This window comes from Amblyraja radiata, chromosome 25, assembly GCF_010909765.2.
Source record: "Amblyraja radiata isolate CabotCenter1 chromosome 25, sAmbRad1.1.pri, whole genome shotgun sequence".
Classification (NCBI taxonomy): Eukaryota; Metazoa; Chordata; class Chondrichthyes; order Rajiformes; family Rajidae; genus Amblyraja; species Amblyraja radiata.
The window spans coordinates 37779659-37798432 of NC_045980.1; the positions used below are offsets into that span (position 1 = coordinate 37779659).

The following is an 18774-nucleotide window of genomic DNA, read 5'->3' on the forward strand; positions in this document are numbered from 1 at the left end:
ACACCAAGTAAGACTTTTTACAGTAGTTTAAAATTAAATCATGCATATACTTCATTGTAAGTATTCAAGCCATCTCCAAAAAGATCAGACAAGCATTTGGTCAAGATGTTGTAATGATAATTAATAAGAATCTAGAATTTCATCCCGTGTTCGATTTATATTTAACTTCTCCATTCATTTTTAAACGGGTAATCTCAAATGTGTTAATCTTACAAGGTAATACAATTCAAAATTGATTTTTATCTTTGACACTGTATTTGATGCAATTGTCTGAATTGCTGTCAAGAAACATGTACTCATAAGAGCATAGAACAATTTTGTTTCATAAAAATGCATGTGTTCAGCATGCTGCTGATGTTGTTATGCTACCAATGGTGAGTGAAAGTGATTCAATGTATTCATAAATGTGGGCTGCTTCAAGCATCGTCTGAACTCTAAAACACATATGTAACAGTATTCAAGCAATTATTGTTGCAGATATTTCTGTTAAAGCCCCAAATTCCCTTGTCTACATTGTATTTATAAAAATGGTAGCTTTAAATGGCGCTAATTTATTTAAAATAACATGGAATGCATTTGGAACAGTGCTCTTGCTGCCTGCTCTTATGGGTGACAAGTACCTTGTCTTGGCTGTCTGGTCTGAGGTGGATTTTGAGTGTGTTTCTGGTGTGGCCAGTTTGTTTTCTGCTGGGTTGACTCATGTGGTTCTCTTCTGTCTTTAGATACCAGCCTGTTGATATCATTCAACCAACCAATCATGTATTGTCAGCCTCAGTCGGGAATTTTGATTGGTGCTTTGTCACAGGCATCTCTGTTACCTCCACCAATGAGTCCTCATGTAGAAAACCACCACAGCATCACCTGCAGAAACAGGGAATGCCAGGTGAATATTTGCCAACTGACTGGCCCATGGCCCTTGTCTTTCTTTTTTCTCTTCCAGAGCATGAACTGCTGAGGCAGGAGCTGAACAACCGTTTATTGGTTCAGAGTTCTGACAGGACAGGGTCGTTGGCCCTGCCACCAGTCTTGAGGGCAGAGTTTCATCAGCATCAATACCAGCCTCATCACATGCATCAACACACACATCAACACACGTTTGCTTCTTTCCCTGCCAGTCTGCCACCCACTCTGCTCATGCCGCCCACTGCACCACCTATGGTTCATATCCCAGGCAGAAAAGTGAGGATAAGTAGAGCATCTCCTGAATCCCCCTACCAAAGAAAATCCTTCCATCTTTTTTGCCATAGTTGGCTAATGTGGTCCTCAAAAACAAAGACACCGGTATCACTTTTTTTCTTTTTCGATTCTCCTGTGATATCCTTTGACCAATCAAAATGAATGGCTGCGTGTATATTTGAGCTATTTTATGTATATTCTGACTTGTACCTTCTTTAAATGAATTGCATCCAAAATGTGTTTAATGTTTGACTGTTGAGTCAATTGTCCTATCTTAAAATGTCACCAATTGACAATAGTTGCAACAAAAACTGTTTCAGAACCTGATCTATAACACCAAGCCTTTATGAAGCATCCTTTAAATAGAAAAACCAATCCAAAGCATTTGCAGGTGCATGGTCAAAAGACAGAGACATTCAATATCCTCTCTAGACCTTGGAACACATTTATCTTGGGCTTAATGCAGTGCTGAGAGTTTACATTTCGGTTCACTACGTTTTACATCAAAATAAAATTATTGAATATGATCTTAAAAATGCTTTTTGGCCAATGTGCACTAGCAAAATGTGAAACACCGCATAGCCCAGTGTGGTTGAATAAAGTATAATGTATCCACAGTGCTGTTTTTATACATATTCATTCTGTAAACAGTATCGTTACTTTACGCAGCAATACACGGGTGGTTTTAAACTGAATAAGGGGGGTGGGGTGTCGAATGGGCTAGTGGAGGATGGAGTTAAAGGGAAAGGGTTTCTTAAATGTGTGAGCGTAGAGACAGAGGGGTGTAAAATGAGGGTAGAAGCAATAGGTAGCAAGGTGAAAAGTAAAAGTGGCAGGCCGGAAAATCCAGGGCAAAAATCGAAAAGGGCCACTTTTCAACATAATTGTATAAGGGGTAAGAGTGTTGTAAAAACAAGCCTGAAGGCTTTGTGTCTCAATGCAAGGAGCATTCGTAATAAGGTGGATGAGTTGAATGTGCAGATAGCTATTAATGACTATGATATAGTTGGGATCACGGAGACATGGCTCCAGGGTGACCAAGGCTGGGAGCTGAACATCCAGGGATATTCAATATTCAGGAGGGATAGAGAGAAAGGAAAAGGAGGTGGGGTAGCGTTGCTGTTTAGAGAGGAGATTAATGCAATGGAAAGGAAGGACATTAGTTTGCAGGATGTGGAATCGGTATGGGTAGAGTTGCGAAACACTAAGGGGCAGAAAACGCTGGTGGGTGTTGTGTACAGGCCACCTAACAGTAGTAGTGAAGTTGGAGATGGTATCAAACAGGAAATTAGAAATGCGTGCGACAAAGGCAAAACCGTTATAATGGGTGACTTCAATCTACATATAGATTGGGTGAATCAAATTGGCAGGGGTGCTGAGGAAGAGGATTTTTTGGAATGTATGCGGGATAGTTATCTAAATCAACATGTAGAGGAACCAACGAGAGAGCAGGCTATTTTAGACTGGGTATTGAGTAATGAGGAAGGGTTAGTTAGCAGTCTTGTTGTACGTGCCCCCTTGGGCAAGAGTGACCATAATATGGTTGAGTTCTTCATTAGGATGGAGAGTGACATTGTTAATTCAGAAACAATGGTTCTGAACTTAAAGAAAGGTAACTTTGAGGGTATGAGACGTGAATTGGCCAAGATTGACTGGCAATTAATTCTAAAAGGGTTGACGGTGGATATGCAATGGAAGACATTTAAAGACTGCATGGATGAACTACAAAAATTGTTCATCCCAGTTTGGCAAAAGAATAAATCAGGGAAGGTAGTGCATCCGTGGATAACAAGGGAAATCAGAGATAGTATCAAAGCGAAGGATGATGCGTACAAATTAGCCAGAAAAAGCAGCATACCGGAGGACTGGGAGAAATTCAGAGACCAGCAGAGGAGGACAAAGGGCTTAATTAGGAAAGGAAAAATAGATTATGAAAGAAAACTGGCAGGGAACATAAAAACTGACTGCAAAAGTTTTTATAGATATGTGAAAAGAAAGAGATTAGTTAAAACAAATGTAGGTCCCTTGCAGTCAGAAACGGGTGAGTTGATCATGGGGAACAAGGATATGGCGGACCAATTGAATAACTACTTTGGTTCCGTCTTCACTAAGGAAGACATAAATAATCTGCCGGAAATAGCAGGGGACCGCGGGTCAAAGGAGTTGGAGGAATTGAGTGAAATCCAGGTTAGCCGGGAAGTGGTGTTGGGTAAATTAAATGGATTAAAGGCCGATAAATCCCCAGGGCCAGATAGGCTGCATCCCAGAGTACTTAAGGAAGTAGCTCCAGAAATAGTGGATGCATTAGTAATAATCTTTCAAAACTCTTTAGATTCTGGAGTAGTTCCTGAGGATTGGCGAGTAGCAAACGTAACCCCACTTTTTAAGAAGGGAGGGAGAGAAAAAACGGGGAATTACAGACCAGTTAGTCTAACATCGGTAGTGGGGAAACTGCTAGAGTCAGTTATTAAAGATGGGATAGCAGCACATTTGGAAAGTGGTGAAATCATTGGACAAAGTCAGCATGGATTTACAAAAGGTAAATCATGTCTGACGAATCTTATAGAATTTTTCGAGGATGTAACTAGTAGCGTGGATAGGGGAGAACCAGTGGATGTGGTGTATCTGGACTTCCAGAAGGCTTTCGACAAGGTCCCACATAAGAGATTAGTTTACAAACTTAAAGCACACGGCATTGGGGGTTCAGTATTGATGTGGATAGAGAACTGGCTGGCAAACAGGAAGCAAAGAGTAGGAGTAAACGGGTCCTTTTCACAATGGCAGGCAGTGACTAGTGGGGTACCGCAAGGCTCAGTGCTGGGACCCCAGCTATTTACAATATATATTAATGATCTGGATGAGGGAATTGAAGGCAATATCTCCAAGTTTGCGGATGACACGAAGCTGGGGGGCAGTGTTAGCTGTGAGGAGGATGCTAGGAGACTGCAAGGTGACTTGGATAGGCTGGGTGAGTGGGCAAATGTTTGGCAGATGCAGTATAATGTGGATAAATGTGAGGTTATCCATTTTGGTGGCAAAAACAGGAAAGCAGACTATTATCTAAATGGTGGCCGACTAGGAAAAGGGGAGATGCAGCGAGACCTGGGTGTCATGGTACACCAGTCATTGAAAGTGGGCATGCAGGTGCAGCAGGCAGTGAAGAAAGCGAATGGTATGTTAGCTTTCATAGCAAAAGGATTTGAGTATAGGAGCAGGGAGGTTCTACTGCAGTTGTACAGGGTCTTGGTGAGACCACACCTGGAGTATTGCGTACAGTTTTGGTCTCCAAATCTGAGGAAGGACATTATTGCCATAGAGGGAGTGCAGAGAAGGTTCACCAGACTGATTCCTGGGATTTCAGGACTGTCTTATGAAGAAAGACTGGATAGACTTGGTTTATACTCTCTAGAATTTAGGAGATTGAGAGGGGATCTTATAGAAACTTATAAAATTCTTAAGGGGTTGGACAGGCTAGATGCAGGAAGATTGCTCCCGATGTTGGGGAAGTCCAGGACAAGGGGTCACAGCTTAAGGATAAGGGGGAAATCCTTTAAAACCGAGATGAGAAGAACTTTTTTCACACAGAGAGTGGTGAATCTCTGGAACTCCCTGCCACAGAGGGTAGTCGAGGCCAGTTCATTGGCTATATTTAAGAGGGAGTTAGATGTGGTCCTTGTGGCTAAGGGGATCAGAGGGTATGGAGAGAAGGCAGGTACGGGATACTGAGTTGGATGATCAGCCATGATCATATTGAATGGCGGTGCAGGCTCGAAGGGCCGAATGGCCTACTCCTGCACCTAATTTCTATGTTTCTATGTTTCTAATCTCTGACACGCAAACACTGTTTCTCTAGAAGAAAGGGAATTGTGAATGTACGCTTAAAATCATCTTGTACCTGCAGAATCAGGCTTGTGTTCACCTGCCTATTGTCTTTAATCTGATTAGTATTTTTTTAAATATTGTATTTCTTCTGGTTTAAACTAATTCGCCACCAGTCTGTGCAAATTTAATGCATGCCTACCTTTAAATGGATTGTCAACTTTTCCAAAAAGATTGTTTTTAAAAATCAGTTTGTTTTTTCAGTATTTTTAATGCAAAAGCTATACCATGTGGTCTAATTATGGTCATAAAGAAGTGTGTGTATAATCTAGCACTGTATGTTTTTGTGATTAATGTTGTTTATACACACTAAGTGGCAGACATCTGGTAATGGCTATAATGAATGAAATTATGCATGTGTTCTGTATACATAGTTATTATATTCAGCAACAGCTGCCATGCCAAATGCCAGGCTCTGCGTGAAGAGTTACCATTTCTTAATGTCCCTTAATTGTTTAAAGATGTAATATGTAGAAATAATTATTAAAAGCTGTTTGTTGATTTTAGATCATTTTAAAAAATTGCTAATAGTTCATGCCAGGCTGAAAATGATCGGAATCAAATAATATTGATTAATAGTTAGCCTATTTTATGGTTCAATTATTGCAACAACAGAAGATGTATTTATCTCTAGATGACCACAGAACTTCACAATGATGCTAGAAAAAACACAAAATCTATTATAACTCGTTTTTCCTCTTCCTTTCAGTTTGAAAAGTATACACCAAAAATGGAAAATCCTTTCTATCGACATTCTAGTGTGAGTGTCCTCTATTTCTTGAGAACTCATTGTGCATTGATTACATCATTTTGATCAAACATTATTTCATGGTAAATTTGAGGTGTCTCCACTTGTGGTTTCAAGCTCATCTGCAGTTCATCAAATGTTTCAATTTGCTTTTCGAGCAGAGACTGTCCAAAATAGATAGTCCATGTTGTAGTCCAATGTCATTGTGCATCCAAGGTATCCTTGGCGTTGAGGTGAATGCTTTCATGTTCATATGGAGTATTTCCAGATTAATGCCAATACTCTGAGAGAGCTTGAAATAAAATAGCAGTTAGAACACTTTTCCATCAAAGGTTGTTCATTTAGATTAAACTGATGTAAAAACTGTCTGAATTGCAGTTCAGTTTAGTACATTTCACTTTGTTTGCCTTCATTAAAGCAAACTTTTAGTTTTGGCATTAGGTAACTTCAAAAGATAATGGAACATCATAGTAATCTGCGACTGACATTCAAGAATGATGGGGTGGGGAGGGTAAAAATGCTTCCAACACCATGTCTTTTTCTAAACAACAGTGAAGTTGGAAATAAGATGTGAGCTGTTCAAGGGAGGAGAGTTGGGAAAGTCTAGAACCAGCAGTCACAGTTTAAGAATAAGGGGTAGGCCATTTAGGACTGAAATGAGGAAACTTTTTCACCCAGATAGTTGTGAATCTGTGGAATTCTCTGTCGCAGAAGGCAGTGGAGGCCAATTCACTGGATGTTTTCAAGAGAGAGTTATATTTAGCTCTTAGGACCAAAGGAATCAGGGGAAGATAGACACAAAAAGCTGGAGTAACTCAGCAGGACAGGCAGCATCTCTGGAGAGAAGGGTGACATTTCGGGTTGAGACCCTTCTTCAGACTCATGGGATCAAAGGATATGGGGGAAAAAGCAGGAATGGGGTACTCATTTTAGATGATCAGCCATGATCATATTGAATGGCAGTGCTGGCTCGAATGGCCTACTCCTGCACCTATTTTTCCATGCAGCAGTATTAAAATAATTTTAGGTTTCATCCTTTATACATTACAAATAGTTGGAAGCCTCACCATTTTCTATATCTAGTTAAGTGTTGTAAACATTACCTGATGTAGTATAATGGTAACAAGATACACGAACCAGGTGCCAACCAGTTGTTGTGTAGCTGGATTATTTTACTCTGTAGTTTATGCTTGGATTTTGATATGACTTTCTCAACCTGAAAATAACTTTTCATAACTTGTTGATTTTAGTTCTTCCCACCGTATGCTCCAACAATGCCAGGAATGCCATCCATGATTCCTCATTCAGGTCCCTTTGGCTCACTTCAGGGAGCATTTCAGCCTAAGGTATGTGAACCATTTTATTATGGGCTAAAAATGGTTGTGTTTTAAAACTGTTCTCCGGATGATAGCAGCACTGGAGAGAGACACCAGCGGTGCCACTTTGTTCTTCATTCAGATTCAGATTCAGAAAACTTTATTGTCTGTCGTAACAGAAAATCTTCTTTGCCTCTTCCTGATGTTTAATATTGGCATGAGTGATTGGGAGCTGAATTGGGCAGCTGCTTCCAGTAAGGCAATATTAAAGGAAAGTAGCAATGAATTGTCAAATTGTAATTATCAGTTTATGTGGTGGATATTCGTTATAAGGTTGCTGCATAACCTTTACTAATAAATAGTTACTGTATGCCCACTATGATTGATGTGGTTAACCTATGATTATACTAAGGATCAGTAAGTACAGCATTTTCCAGGCTTATAATTCAAGACAAAATGTATCTGTCAAAGGGAGACAGGTCTGATCTGCAAATTTACACATAATTTGCATGCCAACTTGAGTAGACAAGAAGGCCCTAAGGGTAGACTGCAGAAGGTTAATAATACTTGACCCATCTTTGGAGTCAAAAATCCTGTGGTTGATGCACTGTAGTGGTAGGAACCATTTCAAACGAGCAAATTACCCTGTTCTGTAGAGCAGATGATTTTTTTGCCCTGAAGGCCTGACTTATGTGTGCTCCTGCTGACTGAGCACAATGCTTTACTCTGGCTGCCATGATCAGTCAGGGTTATTAAGTTTGCCTGGGTCGGCACTACTGAGTGCTCCTCCATTTTTCAGACTGAAGCGTCTGTCACTGAGGTAGGGAGAGACAGATTACCTCAGTCAATTTCACTGTCTTCGCATTCCACTTTGCTGAGCTGGGAGCCAGTTAAAGGCATAACAGGTTATTCATTATCTAACTGGTGGTGTAGGCAAATGGCAATTTCATGGACAGGCATGCAGTATCCTTAAGGTCAGGAGAAGGAGAACAGGATAAAATTTCATTTTCCAGCAACATATTATCATATCTAAAAGTGTGATAAAGATGTAATTTTCAGTGTTACTGATAGCTAATAAAATAGTTAATTTAAACCTCTCAATGTAAAATATATCATGTAAAGAATAATAATGAATAGATAAAAATGGAAGACAGGCCCCTAGCTTAAATAAGCACTTAAGCTCATGAATGCATTTTGAGTAGATGCAATGAAACTGCTATCTGTTGAAAATATTTTTATAGGGTACAATATTTTATTTTAGATTTCGTGTGAGTTCTTGGTTTCTTATCACTTTCAGGAGCATTCAAGCCTTAGTACAAAAGCAAATGTCATTCAAGGAAGGTATTTTCACAGGTTTATCAGAATATAAATTGCAAGAAAATTGCAAACTCAGAATGTTTTGATTTAATTGGGCAATTATACATAGAAATATGTGATATAGTTAAAATGCATCGTATCCAGTCCAATGTCAGATAGTAATCAAAATGCACAAAACTGCAGATGCTGGAAACCTGAAACAAAAAGAATACCAGAAATGTTCAGCAGATCAAGCAGCATTGATGAAGAGAAACAGTTAGCATTTACAGACTAATGACCTTGCTTTAGAACTCTCCCGAAAGCTGTGTGTCCTTTTGTCACGAGATGAGATACTCTTCCTTGAGCTTGCATCGTGATAACATAAAATGCCAAAGACACAAAAATCAGAGTGAGAATGGAGAATTAAAATGAGCCAATTGGAAGCTCAGTCATATTTGGATCGCAGCCCGCTAAATTGGAAGAAGTAAACATGAACCACAACATCACTTGGAAAATGTGTGTTAAGTCTTTGCATGGTGGGAAGGGAAGATGGGGGTGGTATTGGAGGAGATGGGAAAAAGATCCAGAGAATTGTGGAGAGAGTCCTTTTTGGAATGCATAAAATGGTGTAGCATAATATCTGCTGTTTCCAATATAATCCACTGCATACACATGGTGTATCCAGTGGTGGCATTACATTGAAGGGAGCAGTTATTATGAATGCTGGTAAAATTGTAGGTGAGAACGATGGAAACCCAAAGATGGACAACGTGCTGGAGAAACTCAGCAGGTCAGGCAGCATCTCTGGGGGAAAAGGAGAATTGGAAACCTAGGCACGGGGGGGGGGGGGGGGGGGGGAGTGCGAGCAAAGGAATAGATGCAGTTGAGAAGCCTTTCAATTATGGTGTAGGGGAATCCTTGGATAAAGAAAAAGGAAGACAGATACAATGGATTCAGAGGAACTGGAAGATGTAATGGAATTCCTATGAACTGATATTCCCTCTTCTTCCCACACTTCCCCCTTCGGACAACCTTGTTGATTTCTATCTTCCAAGTTCTGTGAACGTTAACTTTTCGTCACTCATCACGGATGTTGTCAAATCTGCAGAGTATTTCCAGCATTTTTTTCTGTTTTACTTCAATCTTTGACTTTTGTTTGTCCAGTCATGAGTTCAGTATGTTGAAGAATGAGCTCCCTAGAAGCTTCAGAACGTCCTCAAACCAGTTTTTCATCTGCCGTTTGCCCCTCTTACCTTAAAGCTATGAGTTACTAGAGAGTTCAAGTTCAAAAGAGTTTATTGTCATGTGTCCCAGATAGGACAATGAAATTCTTGAAGCAAAGTAAGAATTTCATTGTCCTATCTGGGATACATGACAATAAACTCTCTTGAACTCTTGAACTCTTGAACTTGAACTCTCTAGTAATTGACTTTTCCATCCTGGGGAAAAAAGGTTTCAGAGAAAACAATCCAAGTCTGTCCAACCTCTCCTTGTTGCTCATGCCCTCTAATCCATGCAATATTCTGGTAAACCTCTGCTACACCCTTTCCAAAGCCTTCACATCCTTTCTGTAATAGTATGGAGATGTGGCGGCTGCCAAGGGTCGGGCCATCCTAACTGTCAAACCCCTCGGCACGGGAATGGTTCAGTCCAGAGGCGGCCCTTAACCAGAGGGTTTAAAGACAAGGGTTTGGGTGCCATCTTTCTCTCGTGGACTTCCCTACAACCGGGAAGAACATAAATAAAGGTGCCTCCTGAAATACCTGACTCCTCTCTTTCATTTCGGGACCTACGCACCGCATTGGTGAACCCGACGCTCCATTGTCGTAACGATGGAGAAAACCGCCCGTCCTACCACCTCACAGGCCGACGCGGTCTCTGTTAAATTACCCACCTTCTGGACCACCCGGCTGCACATCTGGTTCCAGCAGGCGGAGGCCCAATTCAACCTGCGGGGCATCACAGTCGATGCCACCCGCTTCTATTACATGGTGGGGGCCCTCGACCAGGACACGGTTGAAGAGGTCACGGACTTCCTCGCAGCCGCTGGTTGGCCAACCTCGGCCTCGAGGGCGCCCCCCTTCACGGCTCCCTCCGCCTATCACTCCACCTGTCCTCCCGCCTATCACTCCACCTGTCCTCCCGCCGGTCCCCCGGTCGGCTGACATCCGCACGCGATCCGGCTGGGTCGTGCGCCCGCCGGTGCGTTTCGTGCCTCGGGTTCTGGGGGGGGGGGGGGTCCTGTGGCGTCTCCCAAGGGTCGGGCCATCCTAACTGTCAAACCCCCTCGGGACCTACACACCACAGAGAGCAATTTACAATAATCATCTAGGAATGTTACCTTTGTACTCTAGTTACATGTAGTAAGTGCAGAAAGCATTCCAAAGTGTTTGGACATGATGGCTTTTCACAATAGTGCAGTAACTTCAGTAGGCAGTTGTTGTTAATTATGAGGTATTGTCTTTTCCCAGACTTCCAATCCAATTGATGTAGCAAGCAGACAAGGAGCAGTTCCTCACACTCTACTTCAGAAGGACCCCAGGGTAAATGAATTAATAACATTCAGCCATGATTGCATGATATGTATGTTGAATTCTCATGATGCTTCAATGAATCAGTACAAGACCCAAATACCTCCCCTTGCTTGTTCTACTTCCTCGACCTTCACCGTTTATAAAGATGCCTAGATATGAAAATCTGTAACATTCTCGCATTTGGTACTATTCCTTGCTAAATTAATCTATCATTGTCATTTTTATTCTGAATAAACCCCACCAAAACGTTATGTTGCAACTTTCATCAAAATATGTTCCTTGAAAAATAGCATCTTAGTGACAAATCTTTTCTCACATTTCCAGAGATTTGGAAATAGGCCATTTAGTCCATTGAGTATATTGTCATCTCTCAGAGTAATCTTGTCAATCCCATTCTCTATATTTCTATGTAACCCTTTCTTCTCAAATGCTCGTCAACTCCTCCTTGTTTCTCCCACTGCCCACCTACACTGGGTAAATACACAGTGAACAATTCACCTACCAACCAGCATGCCTGTACTTAAGACATCCAAAAAACAAATGTCGGTTTAGTTCTGGCAGCAAGTGAATAATCTTTTTTTTTATTACTAGCTCTTTGAAGGTTAAAATTGATTGTACTTTCATGATTTTTGCTTCAGTTGGCAAAGCAATTAAAATAGTTAGACTTTTGGATTGCTTTATACCCATTTACTCTGAAATAATTAGTTTGATTGGAATATGACCCAGGTTTTGATATTCTATTTTTCTAGTGAAGCATAAAATCAAGGCCCCAGATTCTGTGCAACTGACTTAAATACACTGTGCAGAATCCACACACATGCACTTACTGCTGTTCTAACGGCCAATTGTAGTTAAGCTGCCTGTAACTCTGGGGGGCATTGGTGTGTGTCACACAGGATATAAATTCACCCGTTCTAGCAACTGTAAATCATATATCAATAGTGGTCAATATCGTTATATGCCACAGACACACACAAAGCTTTATTTATAGGGTTGCCACTGAGTGTAGTTACTGAACTGAGTAAACATTGAATGAAACAGTGCAATCCACTTCAAGTGTCTTGCTAGTATTAATATACACCTGAAAGTATCTGGATTTGAAAATGAAAATTCTTAAAATGATACAAATAAAAGCCTCTGAACTTCTCCAGCCGTCATATATATTAAACAGTAACTATAAGGGCTAGTTAGTTAATTTTGCCGTTTCTTATGTTATGATCAATATAAATCTTCAAGCTATTTTTGACCAAGTTTCATCCCGGCGAGTTTTCACGATTAGCTGTGGAGGAAAAATCAATTGATTTAAATTGGGACGTAGTGAGATGAAGCTGAGGATGAACTGCTGGCACCGGAGAAGAAAAAGAATAAAGGGCCTGTCCCACTTGGCGATTTTTTTTCGGCAACTGCCGGCATCATTGACTGGCGTGTCAGGTCACCGAAAAATTCGCGGCGTGATGACGTTTGTGTCGCGACATTTTTTTTGTCGCCGCTGGATTTTGAAATGTTCAAAAAATTTCGGCAGCCCTGATATGACGCCAGCAGTCGCTGAAAAAATCGTCAAATGGGACAGGCCCTTTAAGGAATAGTAAAATTATAACAATGGATAATACTTGTTTAGGAAGTGCTTTGAGGAATATCTAGAGGAGTGTGAGAATTCAGTTGTTGAAAGTTAAACCATGACTATCCAATAATTCAGAAGCTGGTACAGGTGAATAGTTGTCCAGGCAGTTTCATTGCAGGTATTGGTAAAGGGTAATTAGCTGTTCATAAGGTTTTGTCTTCACTTTATTATTCTATTTCACATTCATCTCAAAGTATTTTTCAAAGTCAAAGTAGCCTTTATTTGTGCCACTATACAAATCATTGCCTAGACCTCTGTCTATTAGATTGATTTACTGATTATTTTTTAAAGTCCGATTGACTTTTTTTTCTCCATAATTTTAATCTATAACCTGAGGGATGCTGTGCATTGAAAGGGGCACAAAGGAAAGGAGCTTACTCAACGTTATCTCCAACCCATTTATATTCATGAAATACATTTGAAGTATAGTCATCCTGCAGCATTGGTAAATGCATTGGTCAATGTGGAACTGTTCAGGAAAAAGATTCAATTTGCAGTAGGGGGAGGGGGAAACAGTGTAGATGAAGTCTTTGATTCTTATATAAATTATTTTAATGTATACAGAAATCCATTTTAGTCTGGAGTAAATAATGTCTCAATTTGCATGAAAGTAGCTGGAGAATAAGCATCATTGCCTAGAGTTAGGTAGACACAAAATGCAGGAGTAACTCAGCGTGATAGGCAGCATCTCTGTAGAGAAGGAATGGTAAAGTGTTAGTACAGTTTGTCCTCCTTATCAAGGAGTTAACCTAACAAAGAGCGTAGCTCATCCGAATTCATCACTGGCAGTTGAGTTTGAAATGCCTTTTGCACAAAACTGATATAAAACAAGATTTACTTAAAATTTCTTGAAGATTCATGTTCATAAGTGATGGGAGCAGAATTTGGCCATTTGGCCCATCAAGCCAACTCCACCATTCAATCATGGCTGATCTATCTCTCTCTCCTAACCCCATTCTCCTGTCTTCTCCCAATAACTCCTGACACCCCTAATGTACAAGTTCAAAATGAATCTAATCAAAAAGAAAAACTCAAAAGCTAACAAATTCAAAAGTTGTTCAAACTTCATTTAAAATAAGTCACTATAATATCAGGTTCACAGTAATAATATAGTGTATACAGCAGCAAAGATGCCTTGTATTCTGCTGATGATGAATATTAACCATGACATGGAGCCGACATGGATAATATGCTTTGTATTAGTTTAACTTTCAGAATACGTTTTCATTTCACTGTGTAAATCCTTTCACGGAGATTAATTTACCCATTTACTGATGGTGACATGAGCATTTGGTTTGTATCTGATGTTTTAAAAAAAACATTCTGTATATCCCAAGAATCCTTTGAATTACCAGTACTGAGGGAAATGTTTGAGTCAATGTAATGTAATGGACGCTGGCTGCTGCAGACGCTTTGTATCCAAGATAGTTTTTATATTGTCAGTTTCCTTTAATATTTTCCTCCTATCAATATATGATGTCTCATCTTTTCTAGCAATTATCAGACCCCTACAGACAGTCAATAAGAGTAAGTGAAATTATTTTTTAGTGATCAACCATTTTATAAAACATGTCATTTTAAATAGCCATATATTTTTAGAATATATAATTTACTTGCATTATTTCAGACATGTGTTTTATAATCGGTTTATAATCATTGGTGTTTCTTGGAAATTAGCTGCTAATTGTTCTGACCAATTTTGGCAGGATCTCATTGAATTATGTAATCCACATATTTCATATGCATATCAAATTTCACGTCACATGCCAGCGCATGGATATTTATGCACTGGATTTTCTCTTGCATCCTTGTGGTTCTGGAGAAACAAGACAAGAAGACATATTTATTTTCTCTCTTCGGGAGACATCCAGCAGGCTGAGTGAATCTGGGATGTGTTTACCAAGTGAACAGGATTTTTGAATGCTTGGTCGTATTTTTTGACACGTAGCTCCGTCAGGGAATTGCATATGTTGTTGGAAAATATAAAGCAATTATGTTTGAAATAAAAGGGGATTTTGCATTTTGAATCAAATTTGTTTTCCAGACGTTCTGCATTGTCGAAAGTATTCTTCGTGGTTCTAATTGGCCAGACATGACAGTCTAAAGAGGAAATCATTTAACTAAATTTACTTCTGAAATGTCCAACTTTACAGATGCTGGTGTTTCATAAAAAGCCACCAGTGCAAGGAAATGCTGAAATAATTTGATAATTGAGTTCATAGAGCAAAGGTGGTCCAGGCTGTCTTTGAAATTGTTAACCTTCCCTATAGTATTAACGCTTTCTCTAATCAAGGACTGTTTCCTCCTGCAAGTTTGGAGATTGCAACAATGAATGCATTTGCATCATGTTTCTTTGGTGACTTAAACACTTCGGGACAAAATAACTTGATGGTGCTCCTCTCCAAAGTGCTATAAATGAACAAATATGGAAAGTGCTTTTACTTAGTTCAGGATGTTAAGATTCATTATTCACGGTTTATGGCATGGATCCAACCAACCAAATTATACGGCATGAACCTCCCCAGCTCCTTCCTGTGGTCTACATAGGGCCCTATCTTCACCTCTTGTTTGCCTCTTCACATCAACTGAAAGTTTTTTGTGGTTACCAACACTTCAAAATAGATACGTCCAGTGTGAATACAATCTTTCTTTGAAACATGAAGTTCTTGCAACTTATAATCACTGATAATGAAGTTATCGCAAAGTTCTGGCTTCAAAAATCTGTGCGTGCCTCAGCAAGGCTTTCTGTCTTCTTACTGAACACTTCTTTGCATTCTGCAACTTCTTTAACCAGTTCCATGAAGGCCAAGGGACAAACGTGGATCAGATTATTTAAAAATATTCAACACATCTATATTTGACATGGTTTCATCCACGAAGCATTCAGTGTTTCATTTGTGTTTACTGTTTTCTTCCAGCTCCCACTCAAAAGGGTAAATCTACCTCAAAAACAACTGGGCGTAAGTATAACTTGAATAAAGTATTGGTTCAATCAGATCTTAGCACAGCCGGCGATGAATCTTTCCCAGAACTTCTGTTTCAGAGCTCGATTCAAGCAGTACTGGAAATATGCTGGCTCTTTGGATTAACAGAAATGGCTCTTCAAAAACAAGTAACATTCTTCATTTTCAGAAAGAAAAAAATAATTTGGTTTCTAAAACCAGATCTTGGGATTGCCAGTCCTACAGTTCTGCCTCTTTGTGAAATTTCCAAATGAGCTTGCTGTTTAGTTATCTGAACATCTAATTCATCTCCCCTTCCACTCTCAATTGTAACGAGTTAACAATAGAATTCAAGGAGTTGCCACAATTGTCATCTATTTTTGTAAACTTGATTAGTTCCTGAATTCTTCACCATTTGGTCATTGAAGCCCTGCAGAACTACTTATAATTTCCTTGATGCCTGCTTTCACCAATTCTTTTAAGATCCCCTCAGTGTCATAAGACAGTTGGTTCACTTTGTGCTTTTCTGACCGATTTGGGCGATGCTTGAACCATGCAAGGCGATGCAAGAAAGGTGTGTGATATATATTTTACCTCTCCCTGTACCCCAACACCCTCCCAGAGAAAGGATGCCATAATTAGCAATATATTGGCAGATTCTCATTCGCAAATATCAAAATCAATCACTCACCAAGTAGGCACCTCGATCAACAGGGATATTCAAACTACTTCATGCACACCATACTTTATATGCTAAGCACAGAATGCTTTCTGTAAGGTCTCTAATACAATGCTTTTGTGTAAGAACTGGTATTCTCTGAATGATGAACAAGATGTTCTGGAAGAAAGAGGGTGAGTAGGAGCAAAATATCTGATCCCCACCATTGCTAAAAATGTTGTCTTGCATAAATGTTTTGAACTTGCCACTCTGTAAAAACTAATGCTGCTGTTCTATAAATAGTAACATAGATGGCTTTGGTCTCTGTCTGAGAGAGCTCAGTAATGTGCTCTAATGACTCCTTATCAGGGATAGACACATTCTCACACCTCATCTCAATTTCATGCCATATCTGGTATCCAAATTTTATTGGGCTCCAGGAATAATCATTCTATAATTCTGTACACTCGACTGTGAAGGAGACATTAGATTCTACCGAATGGACGCAAGGATAACAGTCTGCTGTGCCGCTGTATGCGTAGGAAATCTAATCATTTGTGGAAGATGACATTGGGCCTGTTTTATCAGCAAGCTGGAAATGGTTGAATGAATTGTGGGATATATCTGCCAGTGTGGAAATATGTTTTCAATTTCATCCTTAAGTAATAATTCAACACCTGAGGAAAGATTAAAGGTCATTTAAGAAGAACTGTAACCTAAATATGCATTAATTTTGAGGAAACTTAATATGTAGAGGATGCTTTCAAAGCAGCCACATGGAATAATCCGCACATTAAGGCTCCCTTCCATGCCATGCAGTTTGGCACCTGATGTAGTCCGTGGTTAAACAGTTTCATCTTGTTCATTATAAATACAAATCTTACATAACACAGCCTCTGGCACATGGAGAAGATGACTCGCCAAAGGTTAAATAGTTCCCATTCTTCAAGTTAAGTTCTTCTGTGCATAGCAAAACCTTCATTGCGTGGATAAAGTGCTGAATTCCACAATGAAAGAAGTCAAGATTTTTTACTAAATGAAGGATCGAGGATGAACCTCAGTTACCTTTACTTCAACTGACATGGAATTTATGATCTCTCCAGAGACAAACTAGCACTTGAGTAGATCAAATTTCTCGTGTGTTGCCTTGGTATCCCGCTCTAAAATATGGAAGGAATAAGCCAGTTCCTGTATGGAATGCAAAGCATGGTCTATCTGAAGACTATTCTTAGACTATGTTCATCTTCGTATGTCTAATTCATTGAAAAATAATTCTGGATTTGTGTTCTCTCAACTCACTTGGGTCAAATATTTACTTTAAACTTCACAGCATACATTTTGGCTGGAGTTCCACGTTTTCGTTACTACCGTTGAAATGTCTTTTAAGATCTATGATGTGTTTGTGTCTTGCAGAAGCCTGGGAAGTGGTGTGCTGTTCATGTGCAAATTGCCTGGCAAATCTACCATCACCAGCAAAAATTAAAGGTATTGCAATGAGGAGCCTTGACATTCCCGAAATTAGTGCATTTTACATTTTGTATTTAGTTATCAGTGAAAATATTAAATAACCAATGTTAACAGAGTGAAAATTTGGCAATGAGAGCAGTTCGGGTTACCGTCAAGGAAGTACTGAAGGTGCTGTCATGTTTGAAGGTAGACACATCTCCGGGGCCTCATCAGATATATCCAAGGACATTGCGGAAAACTAGTGAGGAAATTGCGGGAGCCCTGGTTCAAATTTATGAGTCGTCCTTAAATGCAGGAGAATTGCCAGATGATTGGAGGATGGCAAATGTTGTGCCTCTTTTCAAGAAGGGCTGCAGGGAAAATGCTGGGAACGTTTGGCCGGTGAGCTTAACATCTGTAGTTGGTAAATTACTGGAGAGTATTCTGAGGGATAGGATATACAGGCATTTGGGTGGGCAACGGCTGATTAAGGACAGTCAGCATGGTTTTGTACGTGGGAGGTCGTGTCTCACAAATCTGATTGATTTTTTTGAAGACGTGAGCAAAAAGGTTGATGAGGGCAGAGCTGTAGATGTTGTGTACGTGGACTTTAGTAAGGCGTTCGACAATGTGCCGCATAGTAGACTACTCTGGAAGGTTAGATCTCATGGGAACCAAGGAGAGATAACTGAATGGATAGCAAATTGGCTCCATGGAAGGAAGCAGAGGGTGATGGTGGAAGGTTGCTTCTCAGAATGGAGCCCTTTGACTAGTGATGTGCCACAGGGTTCCGTGCTGGGCCCGTTACTGTTTGTCATCTACATCAATGATTTGGATAAGAACATACAGGGCAAGATTAGCAATTTTGCTGATCTTGCAAAAGTTAGTGGTTTTGCAGATAGTGAAGATGGTTGTGAACGATTGCAGCAAGATCTGGATCGAATGGCCAGGTGGGCGTAGGAATAGTTGATGGATTTAATACAGAGAAATGTGAGGTGTTGCATTTTGGGACGTCGAACAAGGGCAGGACCTACACAGTAAATGGTAGGCCTCTGGGTAGTGTTGTATACCAGAGGGATCTAGGAGTACAAGTGCATGGTTCCTTGAAGATCGAGTCGCATGTAGATAAGGTGTTCAAAAAGGCTTTTGGCACTTTGG

The 18774-nt window shown here is 40.0% G+C and overlaps 1 protein-coding gene across 9 annotated transcripts in view; it reads left to right on the forward strand.

Moving 5' to 3' along the window:
- fbrsl1 (fibrosin like 1) overlaps positions 1-18774 on the forward strand; it is a 541590-nt gene that overhangs the window by 511027 nt on the left and 11789 nt on the right. For 8 of the 9 annotated variants that reach the window (XM_033043936.1, XM_033043932.1, XM_033043931.1 and 5 more), the window contains 7 exons: positions 723-883; positions 5765-5815; positions 7054-7149; positions 10887-10958; positions 14065-14097; positions 15489-15530; positions 17584-17655. In XM_033043936.1, coding sequence (XP_032899827.1) covers positions 723-883; positions 5765-5815; positions 7054-7149; positions 10887-10958; positions 14065-14097; positions 15489-15530; positions 17584-17655 — 527 coding nt within the window. The remainder of the gene's footprint in view (positions 1-722; positions 884-5764; positions 5816-7053; positions 7150-10886; positions 10959-14064; positions 14098-15488; positions 15531-17583; positions 17656-18774) is intronic. The other variant, XM_033043933.1, reaches the window with a different exon arrangement.